The sequence below is a fragment of the Tetranychus urticae genome, chromosome 1, assembly GCF_039701765.1.
Source record: "Tetranychus urticae isolate SD_2017Ah chromosome 1, NJAU_TeUrti_SD_1.0, whole genome shotgun sequence".
Lineage (NCBI taxonomy): Eukaryota > Metazoa > Arthropoda > Arachnida > Trombidiformes > Tetranychidae > Tetranychus > Tetranychus urticae.
The window spans coordinates 27456981-27481173 of record NC_142958.1 but is presented as its reverse complement, the minus strand read 5'-3'; the positions used below and the strand labels follow the sequence as shown (position 1 = coordinate 27481173).

Below are 24193 nucleotides of genomic sequence, written 5' to 3'. Positions count from 1 at the left end.
GTATCCTTGTCTTGACCACATTCAGTCCATGAACCTGAGACAACTCCCATCAGATACCATCGACCATTGTCTCCATGATGCATAATTGGTCCACCTGAATCACCTGAACAAGCATCACCTCGAGTCTTCTTGTTGATGGCGCACATGTGAGATTCAGCAACAGGTTCAGTGCGGATTAAGGGCGCCAATTCAATGGGGATATCATTTTGCTTCATAAGAATCTCATTTTCAATGAGTTTTTTTTTGCAAAATTAATTCAATCAAGTGTTTATCAACAGATTAATCTTGGATATGATTTAATCTGGTCAATTACATCGCCTTTTATACTAAATTAAATTCAAGATGCAAATGATCGTTTTGACAGTTTCTTCAGTTTCTTTTGTTTTTCATCTATTTTTGATGCTCGACATTGACAGTGATTAGGGTTAACCTTTTTAATCAAATTGATGAAGATATTTCAGACTAATTTTAGCGCAATTGCGGGTATTCCCATCTAAATATGATTTTATTCGAGAAAAATAATCACGTTTTACGTCAATAAGTTGGAAAATTCTCTGGAATCGTCTGATAAAATATGGACGATTTGACATTTAATTGACATGGCATTGTGGCTAAGTTGAAAAATCGTCTGCAAAGAAAGGCAACTATACCAAGACTAAGTTAAAATAAAATCAACTAATAAAGATGAATCCAGACGTCAACTTAATAATTGAAATATTTATGAATGAAACCATTGCAACAAAATTTTGCAAATCAATTTTATTCGAGTTTTATTTTGATTGTTTTCAATTCAATTATTTTCATTGTCTCTGATTGTTTCACTGTTTAAATTGACTGAGTAAAGATGAATTGCATTATCTTGATCATAAATGGCCAATTGATCATCTCTTGCCAAGTAATTTGACCAAATGTATTCAGCGGGTTTCCTTTCCTCCAGACTGAATCGATGAATAGATTTAGGCTTTGCTTTATTTGTTATTGAATAGATGCATATGAAACCATCTTCTTGGATAGTGAATATAACTGGTCGGGCAAATAACCAAATAGTCGAGACAATGTTCACATCACAATGAACTACAAATAAGGGTTTGGACTGGAAAACATCCCAAACCCGAAGTTCATTATCTTTACCAGTTGAAATGAAAATGTTTCTCAGATTAGGCGAAAAATCAACATTAGTTACAATGGCTCGATGAGGCACATAAGCCATGACAATTGGATTTTTCAATGGTAACCAATCTGTTGGGCGAAGTGGGTCATCAGGTGCTTCTTCCCTTAATCCACCATTGAGTGAACACCTAAAAATACCACCAGCTTCACAACCAATAATAAAACCAGAATCACTTTCAGATTCCCATGTAAAAGATGTAATAGGTACACCTTTGAAATGACTACCCAATGTATCTCTTAGACCCATAGATTTGGGTAAATCGGTTAATATAATGTTATACAAGTCTAAAGCTATTAACAATTTGGATTTGCTTTCTAATTTCCAACGAATAATCAATCCTTCTGATGAAAAGCTAACCAGATAAGAGTCTTCATTTTCCAACCATTGTCTTTTATTGTCCAATTTAAGCCAGTGCATACCGATAATCGAGTCTTGGTGTAAGTCTCCTCGATGAGGAGAGCTAGCAAAAACGGGTAAATCAGACAAGTCTGTTGCTGTATCAAGTAGACGAGTATCAATAACCAAAAGGCTACCATTATAACAGCCAAGAATATAAAATGAACCCCTGTAAGGATGAGCGATTAGACAGGTGACACAATTATCAACCTCACAACAGTACAATGGCTTTGCATAATCGCCTTTATGAGAGTAAAGATTCCATAGAAGAAGAAACGTTTTATGTGTACACCAGCCCGAGTGAATTTTAGCCTTGTAGACAACAGCTAAGGTGGTTTGTGGAGCATTCCAGGTTATGCCTGAGATATACTGATGATCACCAGATCCAGATTTAGTACCACTGAGCAGACTATCCAAAATTTTTGAAGTCAAGCGCCTTTCACAATGGATTCCTTTCCCACTTGCTCCATTCCAATAGTTTAACCATGAAGACGATAACTGTTCAAATTGGCAGCTTTCTCGTATCTCGTGTTGAATCAATGCAGTTGAACGCTGGAGGAATCTACTTAATCTGGTAAAATCAATTGTCGGTTGTTTAGATTGATTATTAATCGAGGAAGTTGGTTTACCATAAATATCATGGAGTGTTTGAGTTGACAAACTCGTACAACAGGGTTGCTGAGTAGACACTTCAATCATCTTTATATCGTCTGTTTGGCATTGGTTATTTTTTCTGGTAATCTGGTCATCTTCATTATACTCCATTGTATTGCACTTAATTTGGTTTTAAATTCAGTTATTATTCAATTACAATTTTTGGATAAAACATTTCATGCACTTGTTTGGACAACAGACGTAAACAAACATTTGGTTGCCATTAGTAGCCATAGACTTTCAATTCTCATGCCTAATCAAATCATCAAAACTCGCCATAATTTATGTCATTTTGTGCTATTCATCGTGAAATTTCCTTCTATCAAATCAAGAATTCCTTCTAATTTCATTAGTTGATTGATATGAATGATCATAAATGCACCAACGGGATAAATATTACATTTCTTAGAAATCTATATCAATTGTACTTGGTTTCCACTTCTGTATGTTATCCGATTGCACATCTAATAAACATTGCTATTAATAGCTTAATCACATTAAATAAAAAATAGCTCTTCAATTAGTATCTACCGAAGCATAACAATCAAAAATTAATCATAACGTTTGATTATTCAAGTTTTAAATAAGATACGAACAAAAGCTTTCATTTTTAATTCATTTACTCTAAACAAATGAATAGCCTTTTAACCAAATGATGATAATCAAGAACTGATTTAATTATTACTGACATCCAAATTATTTATAGCAATTTAAGGAATCGCAAATCCTCAGTGAAGCAAACGATAAAGTCAACTGATCAGTCAACTCAATTTGATTTTAAAAAGTAAAACTGAATCAATTTCTTCCAATTCTCTAATAAGTCAACATCTAAATTTTAAAGGTTGAGCTCATTTGGATTTAATGTAACCATTTGATATAAGTTTCTCATTTTCAAAGGTTAATATTTTGATTTTTGTTTTCCTAAATCATTGATTGTAATGGAAGCCAAACAGTTGATCATCTTGAATGGTCTCATTTTCATTCTCTCTGTAATAATACCGGTAGAAAGTTCAATGTTTTCAATTCTTGCTTACGCTGCTCTGGCCAATTTACTCAAACCTAGGCCTAAATACCTTCCACCGCCTCCTCCACCACCAGCGCCAGCGTCTATTTACTATGATTCATTGAGTCAACCAGCAGCTTCACCCTTTGTTGGCCAATCACCAGTTCATTCACTAGCCTCACAGTTTGTGCCTCAACCATCCAAACGAGGATTTGGGTTTCCTGGAGCCATTTCATTGGATAGCAATCCAGGTAAATATTTAACATATTATTATAATAAATTAATCTTTTAGTTTAACTAATGGACAATTTGATTCTGGTTTTAATTTAACTCGTATAGTGACTGATTGGGCTAAAAGTTTGAAATCCCACCCTGAAAGTCAAAAAGTACCAAGCTTTTATGGCTCATACCCAACCAATGGTTACCAGATTTTTAATGGACCTCCACCAAGAACCAATATATTGATGCCTAAGAAATCGGGAGTCCAACCAGTTTTTAAACTTGCTGGAGTGGCTGATCATTTTAAAAGTGTACCTGATAAAGGCATTTTTCAGTTTTAACCAGAAAAATTAGGTTACTTGGCCTTTTTTATATCTTTTTTTGCATAAGCATCTTATTTAGTGCCAATTAACGTGAAATTTTACAAATTTAACCTGTAACAATTGAAATAAATATACTTTTTCTGCCTTAATCTCGCTGACTTGTCCTGACATGCTAATTATTATCAATGTTTTCCAACTCTTACATGTCATAACAGTTTACATCATTTTTCATCTTTTCAACCAAAGGTAGTAATAATTATTTGTAATAAAGATCAAATAATATTTTGAATATTGAAAGATTTATTGATTATAGCTTTGATCGATACTCCAATGAGTCTAAATTAACAATGGACAATTGTATTTACCATCATTAATCCTCTGAATGATTGGCTGGTGAATGTGCAAAACTGTCCAACACTCAAATGTAATTACAATGCCAATTTATCGTACAATTTCAAGTTGAGCCTTGGCATCCAGGATTTGATCAGAGAACTGTTGAACTCTCGAATTTTAATCAAGATCGAAAGGTAAGGTTTGACAAATAGTTAACTTACAATACCAGCAATCAACAAAATGTTTAAACAACGAAATAAACTGTTTGTTAAAAGAGTCCCACCTCAGGCAAAGGATAGGATAAAAAATAATGTGCAATGGAAGCCAGTTTCGTATGATTTTTACTCACTTGATTCAATCAAACCAGTTTCCGTTCAAATTCCTATAATAAACGAACCTAAGGTAAGCATTGAATAATTAAACCTTATACTCATTTAGGTAACTGTGTTTAATCTAATTGTTTATTCCGTGTGTTACCAGGATCCATTGCTTAAATGTCTATGCTTTTTCAAGCTTGTCTTGAAAACATTTATTACCATCATTTGTATATTTTTCTGGTTTTACCAGATCAGCTATTTAGCCAACGAATACTTCAAATATGAAGTTATTGAATCTCGCAGCCATGCATATCCAACATTCCTATCACCACCCGATTTTTCATTCTGTCTCAATCTCATTGGATCCCTCAATGCAACCGAAATGTTTATCCGTCGACCCGATGTAAAAGCTGCTGTCCTTAAAGTCTGTTCAACCAGAAGCAACTGTAGTCTAAGTGATCAACAAGCAGTCTTAGAAGACTTAACCTACGGTCCAAAGATAGTCTACAGTCGAATGACTACTCAAGAGTTATTTCAATTGTTGCCCGGCATATCCTCAATCATGGCTTCATGTTCATTTCTCTCTGCCAACCTGAGTTCAGTTCAGTGTGATGAGTCTTACTTTCGTACCTACATGTACTCTCAAAAGATTTGCTACGAGTTTGTTTGGTATTCATCCAAATCTCCAAATAAAACGACACCAGTTTTTCCGGCAAACCTAATCAATTTACCTGGTTACACCAATATCCGTCTCTTGGCGATTCAATTCAATTTGACTCGATTCAGTAGCGATGCCCTGTTTGATATCATGATTCATCCTCCGTTTGACTTGCCTTGGCATCCAGACAAGTCGACTAAGGAATCTATTATTCCTAACCATCAATTTATTTATCAAAGCCTTTCATACAAGAAAACTGTAACTCAATCTTTGCCTGATCCTTATCAAAGCAATTGCACTGACTATTCGGAGCTTCCATGGAGATCGATCCAAGAATGCATATTAAACTGTTCATTGGATAAATTCATTGAAATTTCAGACTATTATCCAAGATATTATCCGATAGTCAAGTTTGATGATCATTATTTATCCTTTGATTATAATAAAAGAGAAAGCTATCAACCATTGATTCAACAGTTGAGTGAAAAGTGCTTGGATTGGTGTGGTTACACGGAATGTTTCAGTGAAGCTTACGATATAATAAGCTTAAATTCAGGTCGACATGTTTCTCCAGGAATGAAAATGTACAATTTACAGATTTTTCCTTCTTCTCAACCAACCAAGCTACTCCGGACAACTGCTGTACATTCAGCTGAATATTTTATAGCCAACATTGGAGGTTCGATTGGCGTTTGGTTCGGTTACTCACTTTATTGTTTGGGAAAACGCGTTTATAATTTCATTCCCAGGATTTACCAAAGAATGAAATTAAAATTCATTTTAAAAAGAAATGAAATCATCGAATTCAAACCAACCATAACTAAATTCAAAAGACCCAATAAGAATTGAACATTTCCATTCATCTCATCAGTGAAAGGTTTACATCGCATGAAAATGGGTAAATTGTTTCGTTATTGTTCAAAAAATTACCTCGATTAAAACACTAATTCTTGATTAAACAAAAATTTCAATTTGGATCGCAATACTGATTCTCAACTTTACTGTAAATAGTTTATCCATTCATTGAATAGTGAAATAACAAATTCACATTAATTTGTTAATTAGTTTGGAGGAAACTTAAGGGTTGATGCTAACAAAGGTTGGAAGTGTAATGAATTTCATTCAATTTCAACTTGAAAGATCTACAACTCTTACTATTCAAATGTTCAATGGTTACCTATGCCAATCAATTTGTTGTCAGTTGTAAGCTGAACACTTGAGCAAACAATGAATTGATAATTGATCAAAAGTGACAGATAAAATGGCGTTTCCATGAAGAAAAGCAGGTGAATTAAAAATAAACACCGCCCTCGGGTGGGCTCGAACCACCAACCTTTTGGTTAACAGCCAAACGCGCTATCCGATTGCGCCACAAGGGCTTATATCATCGAATGGAAAAAAGTTTTAAAAAATTGAAAAGACCGTCAAATTGACACCGATGTTTTCATAGCCAATTGATGAATTGCAATGGATGAATTCAACTTGAATTTATTGAAATTTTGGGTAAAATTAAAGATTACTAACAACAAGTTACTGTAAGTTGCAGGTCAATGGATAAATGCCTAAGGTTCAAACCTTTTTTTGCGTTAAACTTTTGACGAGCTTTTCATTTAACCAGTTAACGATTCTAACCTTTCAAGCTTACTGAGGCGTCTATCTTTGCTCATCTAACAAATTTGTGTTTTTAGTTTAAAATATTTAATGATTCATTTATGAGTGCAATCTTTTGTAGCTTACTGTAGGAGGACAATAAAATTACTCTTATTTAGTCCAGTTAGATTCGGGTAGTTTGAGTTAGGCTGGGTTATGTCCAGTTAGACACACAAAAGCATAACTATTATAATAATTTCAGAGGTAACAAATCTCGAAAATGTCAGCCTCAATTCACCTCTTAATGAATCTCTGACTTCATTATCATAAATCATCTTGAGTTTTCAGGTTAAAATGATTTCATCAAAAATCTTTATTTTTTCGCTTTATTTCAACCTTTTTCATATTGAATAATCTTTGACGAAAATTGATAATGCAAATCTTTTCGCGTCTAGTTTTCGTTGAAAGAAAATGTACGTTATTTTCCCTTTAATTGTATATCTTAAAACCTAAAATTGTTAAGGACGTCATCCATACAAAATCGATGCAAATTCCAGGCCATATTTTAGGATGAAGCAAGTTCCAACCACGATAAATCATACTGCGATAAGCATGAATAGATCCTGTTCCTGGTATGCAGTAAAAAATCCATCTAAATGAGGATGAAATTGATTGTAGAGGCCAAATTGCACCGGTAGAAAATGTTAGAATGACAAATATTCCAGAGACAGCATAAAGTGAAGCGACAACCTCTCTTGATAAACCAGACAATACAATGCCGCAAACAATGCCAATTGCTGTTTGAATGATGAACAAAAAGATAGCCCAAATAATTTTATCAGGATAATCAACACCAATCAAAGTACATTGTAAGCAAATGATGAATAAAATCAAGGGAATTTGAAGGGCCAAACGAGTGACAAAGTGAACAGTTAACATTGTTTCCTTAGAAACACCGGCAACAAGCAACCTTTCAAATGTTTTACTTGTCCGTAAATTAATCAATCCAATTGAACTGATAGCCATGGCCAGTGTAAGAGTACAAATAATAACAAAACCTGGAAACATTGTACGGCGAAAATCATTGTAATCTCTTGAAATTTTAGAACCATAAATTGGTTCAGCAATTTGAATTGGAAATGACGCCAATTTTTCATCCAAGCCGATCATTTTCATTGTTGAAAGCATAAAAGACATAAAAGCATTGAAAAGACCTCTTAAACCCATTCCAGCCACTATTCTGTTTCCCATATCAACAGATATTTTCATTTGTCCTGATCTTACTTTTTCAATTGTTGTATTTAGTGACGATTTATCCAACATGAGTGTTTCTGTGAAATCTTCTGGAATCCAAAGTACACCCCAAAATGGTGTTTTACGTGCATCAGCCATTGCCAGATCAAAAGAATCATAGGATTGTTTAATAAACATTGAACCATTGATACTGTCTACAAACGCAGATCCCATATCGATGAAGGATGAACCATTATTCACAATGGCCAGTTTAAGACCTGTTGGAGGATTACCGATACAAAAGTAAAACAGCAAAATGGTCCAACACGAGACAGAATATTGTAAACTCAAAACCAAAGGATCCCTAAATTCATTGAAAATATTGTTTAGGGTTAAACTGGACCAAAGTGAAAGCCATTGTTTTATTGAAGCTGAAACGGTTGAAGGTTTGATTTCGGTTGGAAACCAGCTTTTCGATGGATATTGACCAAGGGCAATGTTTTTACCGGCTCTGGCCATTCTTTGTTGAAATATTTTCAAATCTCTTGGATTACAGATTGTACTTTTTCGTCTTACAGAGCATAATTTGAAAAAAACTTGATCAAGCGAGGTGGTCGAGTGGATATTCATTAGTCTACCAGGTTCATCTTCAACAATTATTTTACCTTTCCTCATAAAGCCAATCCTGTTTGCTTTGCGTGCCTCTTCAATGTAATGTGTGGACACAATAATGGTACAGTTTTGTAACTCGGCCAATTTAGCCAAATAATTCCAACATGTTTCCCGCAAGACAGGATCAACTCCTACTGTTGGTTCATCGAGAATGATTAAAGGAGATTCATTGAGCAAAGCAACCAGCAATGATAACCGTCGTGCTTGACCACCAGACAATGTTCGGACGCATTGCGATTTGAATGGCTCTAAATGAAATTTCTCAATAAGATCATTACACCGTTTGGTTAAATCACCAAATGGAATTTGGTACACAATTCCAAAATACATGAGATTCTCGTAAACCGTTAAATTGGAATGAAGAGCAATTTCTTGAGGCATGTAACCAACATTTGGTCCAGGAATACCCAATTCACTCTCATATGGACGACGGCCAAAGATGAACAGGTCACCAACTTGAGGAATAATTGAGCCAATAAAACAGCGAAGTAATGTCGTCTTGCCACATCCACTTGGTCCCAATAGACCATAAATTTGTCCTCGAGGAAGATTTAGATCAACATTATTCAAAATATCAACCGATTTAATGGCGTAACACAAATTTCGAGCCACCAAACCTTCTTGTAAAATCTTTTCATCGACATAGCACGGATCAATGTTATTTGAATTATTGTCACAATCAACTTTCAATGTAGATTGATTATTCGATGAAAACGATTGTACCATTTTGTGTACTATGATCTGATTAAAGATTTTAACTTCTAACCACGGACTTTTGATTACAATCACGGCTAGCAAATATTAAATGATATCTTTGAATGTAAATTTATTCAATTCATGGTTATGAAAATTGTTTATTTAGCTGGCATTGTTAGTCAAATAGCGATTCATTGAGACTACAGTCATTACCAGTTATATTGATACAGTCAAATAATTCAAAGTCAAGATGAAAATTAAATAAATCAACTAACTCATGATAAATTATTTTCGGCTTTACTCATTGTCAATATATCGAACTAGACAAATGATTTTCGAGGTTAAATCCTTTTCCATTTTGTGATTGCCTCGGTTGAAAGGAAAAATAATGATAAATTAGTAATTTTTGGAAAAAATCAGGTATATGTTTAATTTAATTTATTAATCAATATATGTTCATAAGAAATAGTTTTAATTAGGTAACAATATTTTTATTTTAAGCGTACTTCATCAAGAATCAGTATTTTGCTTCAATTTGAGTACCTCTCCATCAACCAGAGCTTTTAAATTACTTGGTAATTGAAACTCATCATCATCATTCTCTGCAATCTTTTCGGAATCCTCATTGAACTCTTTATAGCTTGTATCAGTTTCATTATTATCGTTGAAATTATTATTACTGTCTGCACTTGGATTAGGTGAGGGCAGTGATGATGAAAATCTTGATTCATCTCGCGGGCGATGCACAATTATGTCATCTAAATCTTCTGGATTATAAAGTTCAGTATTAACATTATCCTTCATCAGGAAAAAAACCTTTTCTCGAGCTTTTAATTGTTTAATTTTCTCTTCCAATTCTTCTAAGCGTTCACCTAAAAGTCGATTGTTTTTCCTTTGAAGTGCAAGAGCAGATGATTTATCCGTCAATGATTCAAATAAAGCAACAACAAGACTTTTCAAATGCACCAGAGTAGCCTGAGATAATTGAAGATTGTTTAAATTATTGGAAGCAATGAAAGCTTGGACTTGTTTAGAAGAGATTACATTAGACAAGGCTTGATGGTCAGCCAATAATTTGGATCGAGAATCGGACGAGGAAGATTTTAAAGAGGAAAACATTGAACTCGATGATGAAGGTGTCGATTTTTCTAAAATATTACGATATTTTGTACACAAGGCTTTAAGGCGTTTCTTTTCTTCTTCAAGTTGAGATATTTTTTCCCGAAGAAAATTATTCTCATTTATCAAACTATCAATATCAATTGGTTTGGTGTCATTCTTTTCATTTGTTGGATCGCCTGATTGTTCCCTTAATAAATTGTTCAAGCGACCGTTAAGCCTTTCCACCTTAGCCTTGTACGCATCTCTTATCATGATTAACTCTTCCTTCTCATCTAATAAGGATTGCATATCTTTCTCTAATAAACAGTTGCGTTGTTTAATCATTTCCAGTTGAGTTACCAAAGTATGTTTTTCGCTCCTTTCCTTATTTGATAATACATTTGATGATATTGGAACAGTAATGGCTGCTGCTGATGATTTTAAATTTTGTACATTTGATCCTTCATCAGGTGACTGCAGTATATCTTTATCCTCTTTCTCACTTAATTCAAATTTTTGGCTTGATCCCTTTGTGGTGCTGGATGTGCTACAACTGCTGTTGCTACTGTTACTGCTGATGCTATTGGAGTGTAATCCGGTTAGCCCTGGTCGTCTTTTCATTGAGTTTATTTGGCCACGCAACAGCCTAACATCGCCTTCAGCATCAATCAATTTCGTCTTCACTTCTTCCAGCTCATACAGAAGCATCTTATTTTGTTTATTTAGTTGACACAAAATTTGAGCGAAGCTTGCACTGGTTAAATTGTTTGGATCTTCATTGATTCCCATGAAATTTGCTCCTAAGCCTTCGATTCGTCTTTTCAATGCATTATACCTTTCCTTGATTTGATCATACATCAATTTATACTCATCACGTTCCCGTTTACATTCTAGCAAATCTTGGCTCAAAATCACCGATGCACGAGACTTGGAGTCCAATTTACAGCGTAAATTACTGATCTGTAATACAAGAATAAACAGAAAAGATTAAGATTATGATTATAAATATTGAAACAGATATACAATAGGCATTGTATGTCAATAGGCTATGCTCAATGTCTAACATGAAGCCAATGAGATATAAGTTCGAAGAGATTAGCAGGTGGATTAGCTTCGAATAAGGTTAAATAGTCTACTTTGATATCTGAATTTCATCGAGTTGACAAACAATGCCATTTGTTACACGCTAATTGAACCAGATTCAAACTGTTATATATTCAGTTCTATTCAGTTGATAGGTTCTAGATTACGAATGAAAACATTTCAATACTTACTTCATTAAAAGCTTCCTGTAATTGTTTACTTTGGTTATCTACAGTGATATTGGACATTTTAAATATTCACAATGGAAAAGAAAACTCTTAAAAATAAAAATTAAACAATATAACACAGAATGTTATGAATAATCCAAATATAGCCCAAATTACTAGACCATATGGTATTAAAAAAATTCACGAAAAGACAGATAGCTGTTGATGTAAATAAATATATAGACTTGTTGGTTATATCATTGATTGGGCGGTAGTTTCAAGGTAGAATAGAAGTAATCGTTTGCATTTCAATTAAATTGAATTTAAATTTGAGAAATTAAATTAAATTTAGCTAGCAAATCAATTTAATTGTATCAAATAGTCATAAATAGTCACTATTCGAGACATTGATACCTTAAACTCAAAATTATAATGGCTTGAAAACAGTCGATCGGCCATTTAATAGCTGCTGATTATTCTTCTCTTTTCCATGTCTCTTGTAGATTTGTCCAGGTTTTCAAAACTAATTGTAACCTTGATTTCAACTCATTTGAATTTGAATAAACCGGCAGCTCAAATTATATCTGATTACAAATACTTCTGTGTTTTTTATGAGGGTTTTGCATATTAAAAGATTGACTTGGTGGCATTTCCCATGAGTGGGTTGATTAATTGTCACTGATTAACGTACATTTCTTACTTTCAGTGCATGCTATGTTTATTAATAAATGGGAATGATTAAGGTGAATTTATTTCCCTTAAACGAGTTATAATTTCTCTATGAGAAAAATACAAACACTATCAATGTTGCTATAGCAATCATGATAATTGAACCTTTATGATTGGTTGTCTGAGCTGAGCTCACTAAGCTTATGTGAATGTAGCTGATAATCAGCTGAATAAACCTGGAGTAATCAATTTTATTTAGAGATTTTTTGGGTTTGAAAGTTTAGTTATTCAGTTACTTTTTTGATTTCAAACAATTACAGTGACTTGAATTTGTTAGTTGTCGCATAATATTTCGACCAGCTTTAAGAATATGGGTATTGAAGCATTTGCAGGCAATCACAATAAAGGTATGTATCATTTTATCATGTTTTTTCATTAGTTTGTCAGTTCTTCTGTTTAATTTTTTGTCGATTCATTTTAGACAGCAAAAGTCATCCTGAAGTCGACATGTCCAAGTTGACTATTTACGGAAATATAATATGTCCATTCGTCAGGCGAGTTCTTCTTGTTTTGGCTCAAAAAAATATCCAGTGAGTATTGAAGCATTTAGATTAATTACACTAATTACGTTTCATCGCTAATACTAATCTATTTTTATAACCTTCAAGATACAATTTTGTTGGAATTGATTTGGTTAATAAGCCTGATTGGTTTCTTAAAATGTACCCAACTGGTAAGGTTCCTGTCCTTAAAGACGGAGATAAAATGATTCCAGAATCATTGGTTATCGTGAACTATCTTGATGAAGTATATCCACCCTCAGTTCATCCATCTGATCCTTATGAAAAGGCAAAAGGTTCACTGTTTGTTGATGAAATCGGTGCTCCTCTGTTCACACCAATCAAGTGCTTGAAAGACAAAAGTCTTTCTCTCGAGGATAAACTCAAGGGAATGAATGAAATGTTTGCAAAAATTGAATCCTTACTTGAAGGAAAGAAGACTAAATACTTTCAAAGTAAGTAACAAATTCATGTTACAAGTGAGCTCAATTCAAAGATAACATTTTTATATTTTTATCATTTAAATCACCCTCTTTATTATATTTTTATTTTATCGCTAGCTGATGATAAGCCTGTATACTCGGACTATATGGTGTGGCCTTTTTTAGAAACTACCATCCCAGTATCTAGATGGTTGAATCACCCAACGATCAATAGTGTCGAATCTGTGAAAGCCCTGTATCCATCAGTTGGGGAATACATGCAACTCATGTACGAAGATCAAGCTGTTAAAAAAGTTTCTCCAGATTATGACACTTTCGAGGCCTATTACAACAAATTTATTGCCAAAAACTAAAAATCCTGGATCTAACAACACTAATCAATTGATTGAACTCTTTGCCTAAGATTCATATTTTAACTCAAAAGGCTCAAAAGTATTTTTTAATCATCGGGCACATGGAATACATGAAATAATTATTCTTTTAATCAATGTATCAGAATTTTATTAAACTTAGTTTACCTCAATTATGTTATCCAATGGAGATCCATTCCTTGAACACACCAAGCTGGATGTGCTACAACAATTTATATCAGTTTAAAAAATTGATAATTATTGGTAGTTACAAAGAAAAAAAGAAAGTCTCTTACTACTAGCACCACAAGTGCAATTATCAGGCAACAAATCGGATTTTTATTAATCGCAGTCTCTTCTCCTTCTTAACCCTTTGCTAACAATGTAACAAAGAGTAATGTAGAAGAGACTGCGATAGATGAACATAAAAGGGTATTTCTTTCGGAGTGGGATAGATGGCGCAAAAGAAAGAGTCTCTTTCTTTTCTCTTTCTTTTAATTATTGAAAAATTGTTTAAACAATTAATATTGTACTTTCCAAAAAGAAAGAGAAAAGAAAGAGACTCTTTCTTTTGCGCCACCTATTGTTATACATATTAAATAGCATTTTATGTTCATCCATCGCTCTCTCTTCCTCCTTACTCTTTGCAATGTAAGCTTATGTGGATGTAGCTGATAATCAGCTGAATAAACCTGGAGTAATCAATTTGTTTAAGAGATTTTTTCTTTTGAAAGTTTGGTTATTCAGTTATTTTTTTGTCATCGAGCCAATATACATTGTAATAATTTGATTGTTAATTGTAACTTCAACATTTCGACCAGCTTTAAGAATATGGGTATTGAAGCATTTGCAGGCAATCACAATAAAGGTATGTTTCTTTTTGGATGTTTTTCATTAAACTGCCAGTTCTCCTGTTTTAATTTTTGTCCATTTTCTTAGAAAGTAAGATACATCCTGAAGTCGACATGTCCAAGTTGACTATTTATGGAAACATAATATGTCCATTTGTCAGGCGAGTTCTTCTTGTTTTGGCTCAAAAAAATATCCAGTGAGTGTTAAAGCATCTAGATTAATTACACTAATTACGTTTTATCGGTAATCAAAAATTATATCATAATACTAATCTATTTTTATAACCTTCAAGATACAATTTCGTCGGAATTGATTTGTTCAATAAACCTGATTGGTTTCTTGAAATGTTTCCAAATGGTAAAGTTCCTGTCCTTAAAGACGGAGATAAAATGATTCCAGAATCTTTGATTATCGTGAACTATCTTGATGATGTATATCCACCATCAGTTCATCCATCTGATCCTTATGAAAAGGCAAAAGGGTCCTTAATTGTTAATGAAATCGGCACTCCTCTGTTTACACCTTGCTTGTATAAGTGCTTGAAAGACAAAAGTCTTTCTCTTGAGGATAAACTTAAGGGAATGAATGAAATGTTTATAAAAATTGAATCATTACTGGAAAAAAAGAAGACCAAATACTTTCAGAGTAAGTAACAAATTCATGTTAAAAGGTAGCTCAACTCAAAGATATCATTTTCTTCATATTTTTATTTTATCGCTAGCTGATGATAAGCCTGTATACTCGGACTATATGGTGTGGCCTTTTTTAGAAACTACCATTTCAGTATCTAGATGGTTGAACCACCCAACAATCAATAGTGTCGAATCTTTGAAAGCCCTGTATCCATCAGTCGGGAAATACATGCAACTCATGTACGAAGATCCAGCTGTTAAAAAAGTTTCTCCAGATTATGACACTTTCGAGACCTATTACAACGGACTTGTTGGCAAAAACTAGAAATCCTCGATTTAACAACACTAACCAGTTGCTTCAACTAAGATTCTGATTTCAACTCAAAAGGCTAAATTTTGTACTTTTTAATCATTGGGCTCATGGAATACCTGAAATAACTATTCTTATAATAAATGTATCAGAATTTTATTAAAATTAGTTTACCTCAATTATGTTATCCAATGGAGATCTATTCCTTGAACACACCAATTTCAGTTTCTGTACATTTTAAATAAACCGGCAAATTTGTTAGGTTGCCATGAAAATTGAATCTTATTCATAAGGCAAAATAACTAAATCATGGATTCAATTGAAGAATTATTTATTGATATTTGGTGCACAAGATTAGTTAAATATTGTATGTATGAAACTAATTGTTCATTTGTATCGGCTTGGCAACAGAAGCAAAGAAATAGTAATTGATGTATGGAAGTGTATATAAAACAATATTCACATGAGAGTTCAATTTTCAGAAGATTCAGCATCTGACTCTTCTTCTGATGAAGGTTGGGATGATCCTGATGATCCAGATGAATCAGAGTCGGAATCACTGCTACAATCGTCATTTCTACGATTTGGGTTGAAGAATAAAGCATCCTCGTTTTCAGTTTCATCAGCCACTTGTTTATCTTCAAATCTCACAGGCCTGAAATGATAAAAAGATAATAACTATTAGCAAAGGACCAAGCCAAATATAAATAACATCAATCAGCAAAATTAAAATTTTACTTACCATTTGCCTTCTGATTTAATGTATTTGATTTGGTCCTTTAATAGAATTTGGATAATTTCAGCCTTCACTTTATCTCCTTCTTTTATCGGCTCAACGACAACAAAATCACCTAAAACAGAAATAAATTATTAATAACACACATAATAATCTTTACAAAATTATAGCTATAGCAATAAAATCTTACCTCTTTTGATCCAAACATTTTTTCTGAATTTGGTTGGCATGCTAGCAAGATACTTTTCGCCATCAGGTGATTCTACCTCGTGTAAGTTGTTTCCTCGACCAGCAATGACCTAGTTAATTTTGATAAAGAATCAATCATGTGATTATTTGAAGAAACTGATAAAGAAATAAATAGATGCTTACCTTAACAATATAAGCTGGTTCCTCTGGAATAAAGTAGTTCTCAAGAACCTCTTTGGTTACATATTTACGTTTAGTAGCCTTAGACATCCTTCTCCATTCAAATGAATTACAAAGAAAATAACTGAAATAATTGATGAGTGGAGCAGATTTTCAATAATTATTGCAACAGGAGTCACGAAGATCAGCAATTGATGGTAACAATTAAATAAATTCACGGTTTTAAAGAGTAAAGTAGAACTAGACAAATCACAATATAGTGAGTAAATACAACTTGGCTTGAGCCTAAAGATGTGTGGAATGGTAAACAATATCAGAAAGGCATGCAACTTGAATTTATATTGAAAAAATATAAATCCCTTTAACCCGCCCTGATACTTGAAATTGTTAATCTCTTTTTTTAACAAGGTCTAGAACAACAATTTAATGAGTTTAATTTAGTTCAAACGGGTTTAGCTTAAATGTTTAAATTCACAATTAAGAAAAAAGGATAAGCTGATTAAATTTGAATTTAGCGGATTTTCAAGCTTTAGTGTATTCAAACTCTAAAACAGATTTCTTTCTGCTTATTTTAACCAACATAATTTATTTTAAATAACTTTTTGATTATGATTTAAAATAATATTTAGTTTATTACACATGAATATAAAGATAAAAATTAATTTTTATTTTCAATTTTTAAAACAATTTCAACTTTTTAATATGATATGATCATCAATGAATGCAATATTGTATAAATAAATTTTAAATCCTTTTTCGAAATTTTCAATCTCACTTTTTTCAGGTAATTCACATGATTCCAAATCTGGATTAGACCAAATTGTTGCTACAGAGTCAACCAGCTGGACAAATTTACGAACCATTGTGCGAACAACTTTGGAATTGCTGTCACTCCTTTGCATAGTGATGAGCTCAATTCGCCTGATGAACTTTACAAATGAATTTTTTAAATCTTGATAGTCACAAGCAGTATCTAAGCTTTTATACAAAAGGATAACCTGTTGATGAACATTGTTCATGATGAAATTGTACAAATTATTTGCTGTAAGCAGTAAACGATGGCGAATGAGATATAACTTGTGAGCATAACATGAACTACGTTGTTTTATATTCCTAGGAAGCCTGAGATTGTCTAAAATCCAGCGACAATAAGTTAATAACAGCAAAAATTGGAAAGCTTTGTCATAAATCATTTTTGAATTGTTGTTGATGATAGCTCGAGAAGTCCAATCCATTTCTTCATAAATGAGATGAATGTTTTCTATTATTGTAAGATTTTTAACTTTTTTTCCATTAAGACGTTGTTGGGAAAGAAATGCTGTCACATCATGTTCAGTGAATGTATAATAATGCCAATTGAGGGCACTTTCAGGTTTGGTGCAGCCTTCGGTAATATCTGAAAACAAGGCCTCGAAATAAAGTCTCATCTCAGGATTGGATCGTTGAAGAAGATAATAATCATTGAAAATATTCAAATGAAGTTGATAGGAATTATGAGAGTGTTCAATTAACCATTGACTGATAGGATCGATGAACGTTTTCAAGGTTGCTGTTAAACTTTTTTGTAAAGCAATTTCAAATGGAATACCATGACGGGTATAATCACAAGGAAGAAAAGATTCGGTTGCCATATTTTCGATAGAACTAAAGTTTAGATCTTCAACATCGCTTTCCAATTTATCATCAATAGTTAAGAATTCATAATTTAATGGAAATAATTCTTCATACATATCCAAGCGTAATTTTAAGTGGCTCTTTTTCTTGGTAGATTTGATGTGACTGATGTTATCGTTTGATGCTATATGGTATATTTGCTTCAAGTTACGTAAAAAGTGCTCAAATAAACAGCCTCTTGGATAGTCGATTTTGATTGTACGATTTCTTTGTTCAAAAATGTTGATTAATAATCTGGATTTTATTCCCATGCAAAGATATTCCCAAGAAGAATTAAAAATGACAGGAACTGGATTTGTATCGTCAAATTGCAAAACATCAGACCAGAAATGATCAGGATCACAGTCACAATTGGTTTGGAAAAAAAATTCACCTCGACAGTCTTTTACAATGCCGTTCGTCAAAAGAGATTCGATGTAATCCAAACAAGGCCGAATGGAAGAGATCAACAGCTGTGATACAATATTGAATTCGTGAATTCGATCCAAGTAAATAAAATCCATTAGAATATTTAATATTTTACTCGAACAGTCAGAACCATCACTTAAAGCCATGCCAATTTCATATAGAGTATTCAGCTTTACCGCCAGAAAACCACTTTTCTTGCCGTTTAAATAATCTGAGAAGTAGTTGACAGGCATAGTTAGTTGTTGCGAGTCCAATAACAGTTTTTCAAAGCATTGATTGAGAATATCTCTAAGCGTTAACGAGTATGAAATCCTCGTGAGCACATTGTCATCTTCGTTTATGAGGCATTTATTAATCGAGTCAAGAAGAAAATACACTCGGCTTGCAAGTTGTGAATAGTTGGACAAAACAGATTTTGAGCATATTTCAGTTTCATTTTTTAAACTTATCCCATCTTCAGGATAGATAAAACCATCGATATTTTTAAACAGTTGAGATTCAGTTCCTGTTAAAATTCTAAATAAAAAGCTTGTATTAATAAAGCATCATCTGAATACATTAATAAATTAAATAAAATCACAAGTCGATACTCACCCAACAAGATGTAAATTCAGTAACTTATGGTCAATTTCCTGTGTAGGATGCAATATTGACATCAATTCCTTAAGACTTAGAGGATCTTCAGGCCTTAAATGAAATAACCGATTAAGATCCATCATAGATAATCATGGATTGTAATTAACAAATCACAATTACAGCTTCATGTCAAGAAAAAAACAATAACATTTTCAAACCGTGATTTCAAACGCGGGAACAAAATTTTCATTGGTCAATACCTAACGACATCTGGTGTAATTTAACTTAACGTGACATTATTTGTTGCAATTTTCAAAGATTAATCTTTTCTTTGATCAGCTTTTAATCCATTATTCAGTTTAATCAACATATGGTTTAAATAAAGTTACGTTCGAGTATTATTTTATTACAAATGAAACAAGCCGATGGTTGTGATCTTAAATATATTAGTCATTAATCTGATTCACCAAATTATATGCAGATGAAAACGTACACAGCATTGTTAATAAAATTTAATTTGATAAAAAATAGCAACAAAATGTCAATCTGATGTAAAATAATCAACAATTTAATTTAAATTTGGATAACAAACAGATACAGATTTCTCGCATGCCCTCAGCTGAATATAACGAGTGAACAAATTGATTACTGCTGGGTAAAGTAAAACTATTTCATGGTGATGATTTCATGTTTTCAAATTAAATTCCGATGATAGCTAATCGTGATGTAATTTTTCAACACAGGTAAACAATTTTCATTGAGATTATATGTTATTTACATTGAATTGTATGATGAATTTATAAAATGGAATGTGATTCAATTTGCTATTTGGTGACTATGGTGAAAGATTTTGATTACGATTTTGATTTGGCCATGATTCCGAGAGAGTGCGACGAAGTTTAAAGTAATTAAATCTGGAAATACCTTTAGGTGAGTTTTTCAACTGATTAACTTTCAAATTTTTACTTTGAGTGTTAACATTGAAAGGAATAGATTTACTCTTGGGCCTATTTTCATTTAAATTACTTCCATCATCTAATACACCAATTATGGCCTCGTCGTTGAATTTATCATTGTCCAGTTGATTAGCTTCTTTTTTGGGGTTGATATTTTCAGCTTCTTCAAAAAGCGTTTGTCTCAGTGGTTCAATAATCTCATAAATGTCATCTTCACCATCATCCAATAGTTCGTCCCTTTCTTCCCTTGCTTTCATGCCTCTTATCTCTTCATAAATATGGTCATCTTGTAATATTTCAACGGCTGTCGGTAGTGAAGTAGCCAAGTTTATTGGTGAATAAGAGTTGTAATCTAATTCAGCGGACATCCATTGTTTACTATTCAGTGAGCAATCAAGAACAGAAGAGGGAAGATCCGGAATCGTATTTAGAATAGATTGTTGATTTGATGGTTTGATGATTGAAGCATAACCATTGTTTGATGTTTGATTAATTGCAACTGGATTGGTTGGACGAGGGACATCATAGATGCCAATATCACTCGATTCAAGCCAAGCTGAAGATCTATTGGTTGACAGAGAGCTGGAAAGGCTGTAAGATGTCGACTGATTGTAGCTATATCTTGTCGAGGAAACTGGAGTAAACGAAGAGCGATCCGAGATTGATTGGGATGGTGATTTACTGGAGCCATTGAGTTCCCACAAATCATCAAATCGCGCAGTTAAATCAAATTCATTTAGAGATAGACTGAAATTTTGAAATAGCTCATCACTGTAAGTTGTTTCAATGATATTACCAGATGAGCGAACCCGATTAGCTTGAATAATCAGTTCGGAGGCTTCCTCACAATAGATTAATATGTTTCCAATTCCAGTGCTACTGTTTTCATTTGTTTTCATGTTGACTACTTTATTGTTGTCCTTTAGGTTCAATTGAGGCACCAATCTGAATGATACAGCAGACATTGACCATTCTTGGATAACATGACCAGTCTGTGGACAAGTTAGGGAAACCTTTTCCGATGTAATTGTTAGATATCCGCAAACACCAAGTAAACCAGCTCGATACGAAATTTCATTGTCAATTATTGACACCTCAAAGAAGCTACCCAAAGCTGAAATAAAAGAGACAAGAAATTAATAATACAGTAGTCATTAGACTTAAGTTAACAAAATAGTGCCACACTTAAGTTAATTTTCAGGTGTCGCCATCTCGGTTCTAATTAGTTTTCAGAGAAACTAGACAATAGAGAAATGGACAAAATTAAATTCGATCTTAAAGGTACTTTTATTTCTTGTTAGATGGCGACTATGAAAAAAATATCGACTTTTGTTAACTTAACGTTAGCCTAGTGGTTAGCGTTGGCGATAAGACTGCTAATCTTCATATGTTGTAATCTGCATCTTGGGGTTAGCGTTCGAATCTCGCCCAAGCCCTGAAGTTAAGGCAACATACAGTAGTCGCTTATCCAGGCTTGAGCCCCCTGGACTATCCCATCCTCCCTTCCTGATGGATTCCCAGCTAAGCTGGATAAAGCCTAGCGCCTATGGGTCGGTAAAACACCTAGGTAGCAAGGGGTAGACGGCGCCTTAAAAGCTGTCGCGGCTGGCCGGTCCACGCAAGAAAATCTGTTAACTTAAGTCTAATGACTACTGTAGTTCATTATCAGTTAACAAGACCAAGCAAAATCATTATCAAGAAGTGAGAGTTAATTTCTCACTGAATTACCCAATTAAAAGCATCGACATTGAAATTTGAATGATTTGATAGCTAATCGCAATTTTGTTTTTCATTAATTTTTATTTAATAATAATAATTAACCTGCTAAGTTGCGAAACAGGTTGACAAATCAAACATTTTCAGTTTGATGATATTTCTAATGAATTTGGAAGTTTCATTATATTATCAACCAGATCATTATTTTCAATCCTTCATATCTGTTAACATACAATCTGAAAGTGTTATCTGGTTAGCTTTGAGTTAAAATATCCTTCACAATAATTAAAGACCCTGATTTAGGTTACCGTTACATTAAAAACATTAAAGATTCCACTAATCAAATGACAATTCACTATTTATATCTATTTTATTAAATTTGTCAATTTGATAAAACCTTTCACTATTTTACCTTCAAACTGGATATCATATGATGTATGGTCTAGAAACAGGTCGTTGCTATAAAATCACAAGATGTATCAATTAAGGTAGTTTTTTGCCATAAACTTACTCCTTTCATGGTCCAAAGGGAGTTTCAATTTGATAATAATAAAACTTGAAAATAAACCTTTAATCTTTCAATGGTAGCAGTTTCATAAACACAAGGCTAGTCTTTTGTTTTTTCATGATAAAAACCTGATCAAAATGTGTACCAATATTCAATATATCATGCAAATACATGTATTACACTCATATTATGTCATATTACAAAAATAGCTAATCAAAAGTCCAAAATCTATGTAAAGCAATGAACAGAACCAGATTGATGAAGAGTTCAAAAATTAAAATTAGGCAGAAGAGTTATCTGCCTATTCTGATAAATTGATAATAGCAGTAATTATATGAATCAATCAAGAATGACAAACATTAATACAAAAATCACAAGCAATCAGGAGATAGTTGGGATTGAAATGGTTGACCTTTTTCCCTGCTACAGATTACATAAAATCCTATGTACAGTAATCCCTCTCAAAATGCGACTCTTTCGGTAATTGTCTATTTTCAAGGCAAATTGTTTAGACGCTGTTTCGTTCGATTTTCACATGTTTTTACACAATTTTATGAATTTCTTAGTAATTATGTTTGTTTTAATGTTTGATTTGAGATTTTTTTGAATTAAATGAAATTATTTTTAGACATTTTTAAAATAAAAATTATCTTTCGATCGTATGAATAGACTGTTTCCCTGGTAACGTCGCACTTTGAGAGGGTCGCATTTTGAGAGGGATTACTGTATTACCAGCTCAGTTATATTGAGATGTTTCAGTACGTGTTGTTCAATAAATCGCTTTACGATCTGAATTATGAAGATGATAACATGCGATAGAAAAGATTAACTGTTACTTACTTTTAGATAATGATAAAATAGGGTTTGGAGGCCAAAGCAAATTACGAATTGATTTAATCAAAAGCTGACTCTCTGTTTCAGAGTCACCAGAAATATGAACCATAGGTTTACCATCGCCGTAGATTGTGAACGCATGTGGCTTTTTACGAGATCTTTTGAATGTAATTAAATAAAATTAGCATAAAATAATTTATAATAATCAAGGATGGGGTTAGTGATTAAACAATATACAAACAATAATAAAGTGATACTTACTTGCAGCGAAAGATGATGGTTCTAGAAGGATTTAATATTTCTTGAATGACAAACCCTTGAGAAGTGTCTTTCATTTTTGAGCTTTTAAATATTGTTAAAATTAACTTATTGTTGGACCGACTAGCATGGCGACCATTTATTTCACTGGTCTGAGGTTTAATCACGAGTAGTTTAGGTGACCATACTTTCCAAGCTCCAGTTGACCTTACATTGGGTGGCAGTTTAACACAAAAAACACCTTTAACGGCAACATCAGCTAAGTCATGCTGATCAAAGGCATAAGACATATTTTTGACTCTTTGGATCGACAAAAAATTGTCAACAGATGACACTAGATATAACAATTAAACACACTGGATGTACAGTTTTTGGACAATTTATAGATTGTTGATTCAGTTCTGTCTTTATTTCATTTTCCAATAATTTAATGCTAATAAAGCTTCTCATGAATCAGTGGAGTTGCTTTTGAGTCTTACATGTTCAAATCTCTTGCTATTTATCAAATACCTTTTTATTTTATATTATTTGCTGTTTATGCCTTTTATCAAAAAGATGATTAGAATTGAACTTTTGCCCAATAAAACGGTAATCGTTAGGTAATATTAAGATAATGGTTAGTAATGAATGACAATGTGTTAAGCTCAATCTTTGATCTTACCAATGATTCGTAGTATCACACCCTTGAAAATAACGATTTCAACTTGTATTTTATATTAATGTTAA

The 24193-nt window shown here is 33.0% G+C and overlaps 9 protein-coding genes and 1 non-coding gene across 11 annotated transcripts; 3 read left to right on the top strand and 7 right to left on the bottom strand.

Moving 5' to 3' along the window:
* Positions 1-348: 348 nt before the first annotated feature.
* LOC107364375 (cytoplasmic dynein 2 intermediate chain 2-like) lies at positions 349-2520 on the bottom strand. The gene has a single exon (XM_015931706.3). The coding sequence runs from the start codon at positions 2330-2332 to the stop codon at positions 791-793; it is 1542 nt and encodes a 513-aa protein (XP_015787192.2). The 5' UTR covers positions 2333-2520; the 3' UTR covers positions 349-790.
* Positions 2521-2784: 264 nt separating this feature from the next.
* LOC107364351 (uncharacterized) lies at positions 2785-6322 on the top strand. 2 transcript variants are annotated; one of them, XR_016200892.1, is made up of 3 exons: positions 2785-3475; positions 3564-4501; positions 4580-6316. XR_016200892.1 is itself a non-coding variant. In XM_089270075.1 (2 exons), exons 1-2 carry the CDS (start codon positions 4340-4342, stop codon positions 5921-5923), a joined length of 1506 nt encoding a protein of 501 aa, XP_089126201.1. In that variant the 5' UTR covers positions 3791-4339; the 3' UTR covers positions 5924-6322. The 2 variants fall into 2 exon arrangements, 1 of the variants encoding a protein (XP_089126201.1); XM_089270075.1 differs by lacking the exon at positions 2785-3475 and having other exon boundaries at positions 3791-4501; positions 4580-6322.
* Positions 6323-6379: 57 nt separating this feature from the next.
* On the bottom strand, positions 6380-6453 carry TRNAN-GUU (transfer RNA asparagine (anticodon GUU)). Its single transcript has one exon. It is a non-coding gene; the product is annotated as a tRNA-Asn (tRNA).
* A 566-nt stretch (positions 6454-7019) lies between these two features.
* On the bottom strand, positions 7020-9454 carry LOC107364664 (ABC transporter G family member 20-like). The gene has a single exon (XM_015932092.3). It carries the CDS (start codon positions 9293-9295, stop codon positions 7154-7156), a length of 2142 nt encoding a protein of 713 aa, XP_015787578.2. The 5' UTR covers positions 9296-9454; the 3' UTR covers positions 7020-7153.
* A 232-nt stretch (positions 9455-9686) lies between these two features.
* Positions 9687-12403, bottom strand: LOC107364645 (uncharacterized). The gene is made up of 2 exons (XM_015932076.3): positions 11641-12403; positions 9687-11326 (listed from the first exon to the last, which is right to left on the bottom strand). The coding sequence occupies exons 1-2, from the start codon at positions 11695-11697 to the stop codon at positions 9776-9778; spliced, it is 1608 nt and encodes a 535-aa protein (XP_015787562.2). The 5' UTR covers positions 11698-12403; the 3' UTR covers positions 9687-9775.
* A 181-nt stretch (positions 12404-12584) lies between these two features.
* Positions 12585-13811, top strand: LOC149094868 (glutathione S-transferase omega-1-like). The gene is made up of 4 exons (XM_089270051.1): positions 12585-12692; positions 12767-12875; positions 12954-13300; positions 13406-13811. Exons 1-4 carry the CDS (start codon positions 12656-12658, stop codon positions 13639-13641), a joined length of 729 nt encoding a protein of 242 aa, XP_089126177.1. The 5' UTR covers positions 12585-12655; the 3' UTR covers positions 13642-13811.
* Positions 13812-14285: 474 nt separating this feature from the next.
* Positions 14286-15611, top strand: LOC107364624 (glutathione S-transferase omega-1-like). The gene is made up of 4 exons (XM_015932051.3): positions 14286-14506; positions 14578-14686; positions 14783-15135; positions 15212-15611. Exons 1-4 carry the CDS (start codon positions 14470-14472, stop codon positions 15445-15447), a joined length of 735 nt encoding a protein of 244 aa, XP_015787537.2. The 5' UTR covers positions 14286-14469; the 3' UTR covers positions 15448-15611.
* Positions 15612-15746: 135 nt separating this feature from the next.
* On the bottom strand, positions 15747-16827 carry LOC107364625 (putative RNA-binding protein EIF1AD). Its single transcript, XM_015932052.3, has 4 exons — positions 16541-16827; positions 16359-16467; positions 16175-16283; positions 15747-16087 (listed from the first exon to the last, which is right to left on the bottom strand). Exons 1-4 carry the CDS (start codon positions 16625-16627, stop codon positions 15904-15906), a joined length of 489 nt encoding a protein of 162 aa, XP_015787538.1. The 5' UTR covers positions 16628-16827; the 3' UTR covers positions 15747-15903.
* Positions 16828-17183: 356 nt separating this feature from the next.
* LOC107364631 (uncharacterized) lies at positions 17184-19393 on the bottom strand. The gene is made up of 2 exons (XM_015932061.3): positions 19214-19393; positions 17184-19135 (listed from the first exon to the last, which is right to left on the bottom strand). The coding sequence occupies exons 1-2, from the start codon at positions 19336-19338 to the stop codon at positions 17227-17229; spliced, it is 2034 nt and encodes a 677-aa protein (XP_015787547.2). The 5' UTR covers positions 19339-19393; the 3' UTR covers positions 17184-17226.
* Positions 19394-19740: 347 nt separating this feature from the next.
* LOC107364502 (uncharacterized) lies at positions 19741-23952 on the bottom strand. Its single transcript, XM_015931866.3, has 3 exons — positions 23471-23952; positions 23216-23367; positions 19741-21265 (listed from the first exon to the last, which is right to left on the bottom strand). Exons 1-3 carry the CDS (start codon positions 23755-23757, stop codon positions 20031-20033), a joined length of 1674 nt encoding a protein of 557 aa, XP_015787352.2. The 5' UTR covers positions 23758-23952; the 3' UTR covers positions 19741-20030.
* Between the last annotated feature and the right edge of the window lie 241 nt (positions 23953-24193).

Bases quoted from the DNA above. Each gene is read 5' to 3' on its own strand.
- LOC107364375 (XM_015931706.3), bottom strand. From the start codon at position 2,332: ATGGAGTATAATGAAGATGACCAGATTACCAGAAAAAATAACCAATGC.
- LOC107364351 (XM_089270075.1), top strand. From the start codon at position 4,340: ATGTTTAAACAACGAAATAAACTGTTTGTTAAAAGAGTCCCACCTCAG. The intron at 4,502-4,579 runs GTAAGCATTGAA...GTGTGTTACCAG, and splicing joins CTATAATAAACGAACCTAAG to GATCCATTGCTTAAATGTCT.
- LOC107364664 (XM_015932092.3), bottom strand. From the start codon at position 9,295: ATGGTACAATCGTTTTCATCGAATAATCAATCTACATTGAAAGTTGAT.
- LOC107364645 (XM_015932076.3), bottom strand. From the start codon at position 11,697: ATGTCCAATATCACTGTAGATAACCAAAGTAAACAATTACAGGAAGCT. The intron at 11,327-11,640 runs GTAAGTATTGAA...CTTGTATTACAG, and splicing joins TACAGGAAGCTTTTAATGAA to ATCAGTAATTTACGCTGTAA.
- LOC149094868 (XM_089270051.1), top strand. From the start codon at position 12,656: ATGGGTATTGAAGCATTTGCAGGCAATCACAATAAAG. The intron at 12,693-12,766 runs GTATGTATCATT...GATTCATTTTAG, and splicing joins TGCAGGCAATCACAATAAAG to ACAGCAAAAGTCATCCTGAA. The intron at 12,876-12,953 runs GTGAGTATTGAA...ATAACCTTCAAG, and splicing joins TTGGCTCAAAAAAATATCCA to ATACAATTTTGTTGGAATTG.
- LOC107364624 (XM_015932051.3), top strand. From the start codon at position 14,470: ATGGGTATTGAAGCATTTGCAGGCAATCACAATAAAG. The intron at 14,687-14,782 runs GTGAGTGTTAAA...ATAACCTTCAAG, and splicing joins TTGGCTCAAAAAAATATCCA to ATACAATTTCGTCGGAATTG. The intron at 15,136-15,211 runs GTAAGTAACAAA...TTTTATCGCTAG, and splicing joins GAAGACCAAATACTTTCAGA to CTGATGATAAGCCTGTATAC.
- LOC107364625 (XM_015932052.3), bottom strand. From the start codon at position 16,627: ATGTCTAAGGCTACTAAACGTAAATATGTAACCAAAGAGGTTCTTGAG. The intron at 16,468-16,540 runs GTAAGCATCTAT...AAAATTAACTAG, and splicing joins AACCAGCTTATATTGTTAAG to GTCATTGCTGGTCGAGGAAA. The intron at 16,088-16,174 runs GTAAGTAAAATT...TTATCATTTCAG, and splicing joins ATTAAATCAGAAGGCAAATG to GCCTGTGAGATTTGAAGATA.
- LOC107364631 (XM_015932061.3), bottom strand. From the start codon at position 19,338: ATGATGGATCTTAATCGGTTATTTCATTTAAGGCCTGAAGATCCTCTA. The intron at 19,136-19,213 runs GTGAGTATCGAC...CTTTTTATTTAG, and splicing joins CTGAATTTACATCTTGTTGG to AATTTTAACAGGAACTGAAT.
- LOC107364502 (XM_015931866.3), bottom strand. From the start codon at position 23,757: ATGTCTTATGCCTTTGATCAGCATGACTTAGCTGATGTTGCCGTTAAA. The intron at 23,368-23,470 runs GTAAGTATCACT...TACATTCAAAAG, and splicing joins ACCATCATCTTTCGCTGCAA to ATCTCGTAAAAAGCCACATG. The intron at 21,266-23,215 runs GTAAGTAACAGT...CTTTTATTTCAG, and splicing joins TATTTTATCATTATCTAAAA to CTTTGGGTAGCTTCTTTGAG.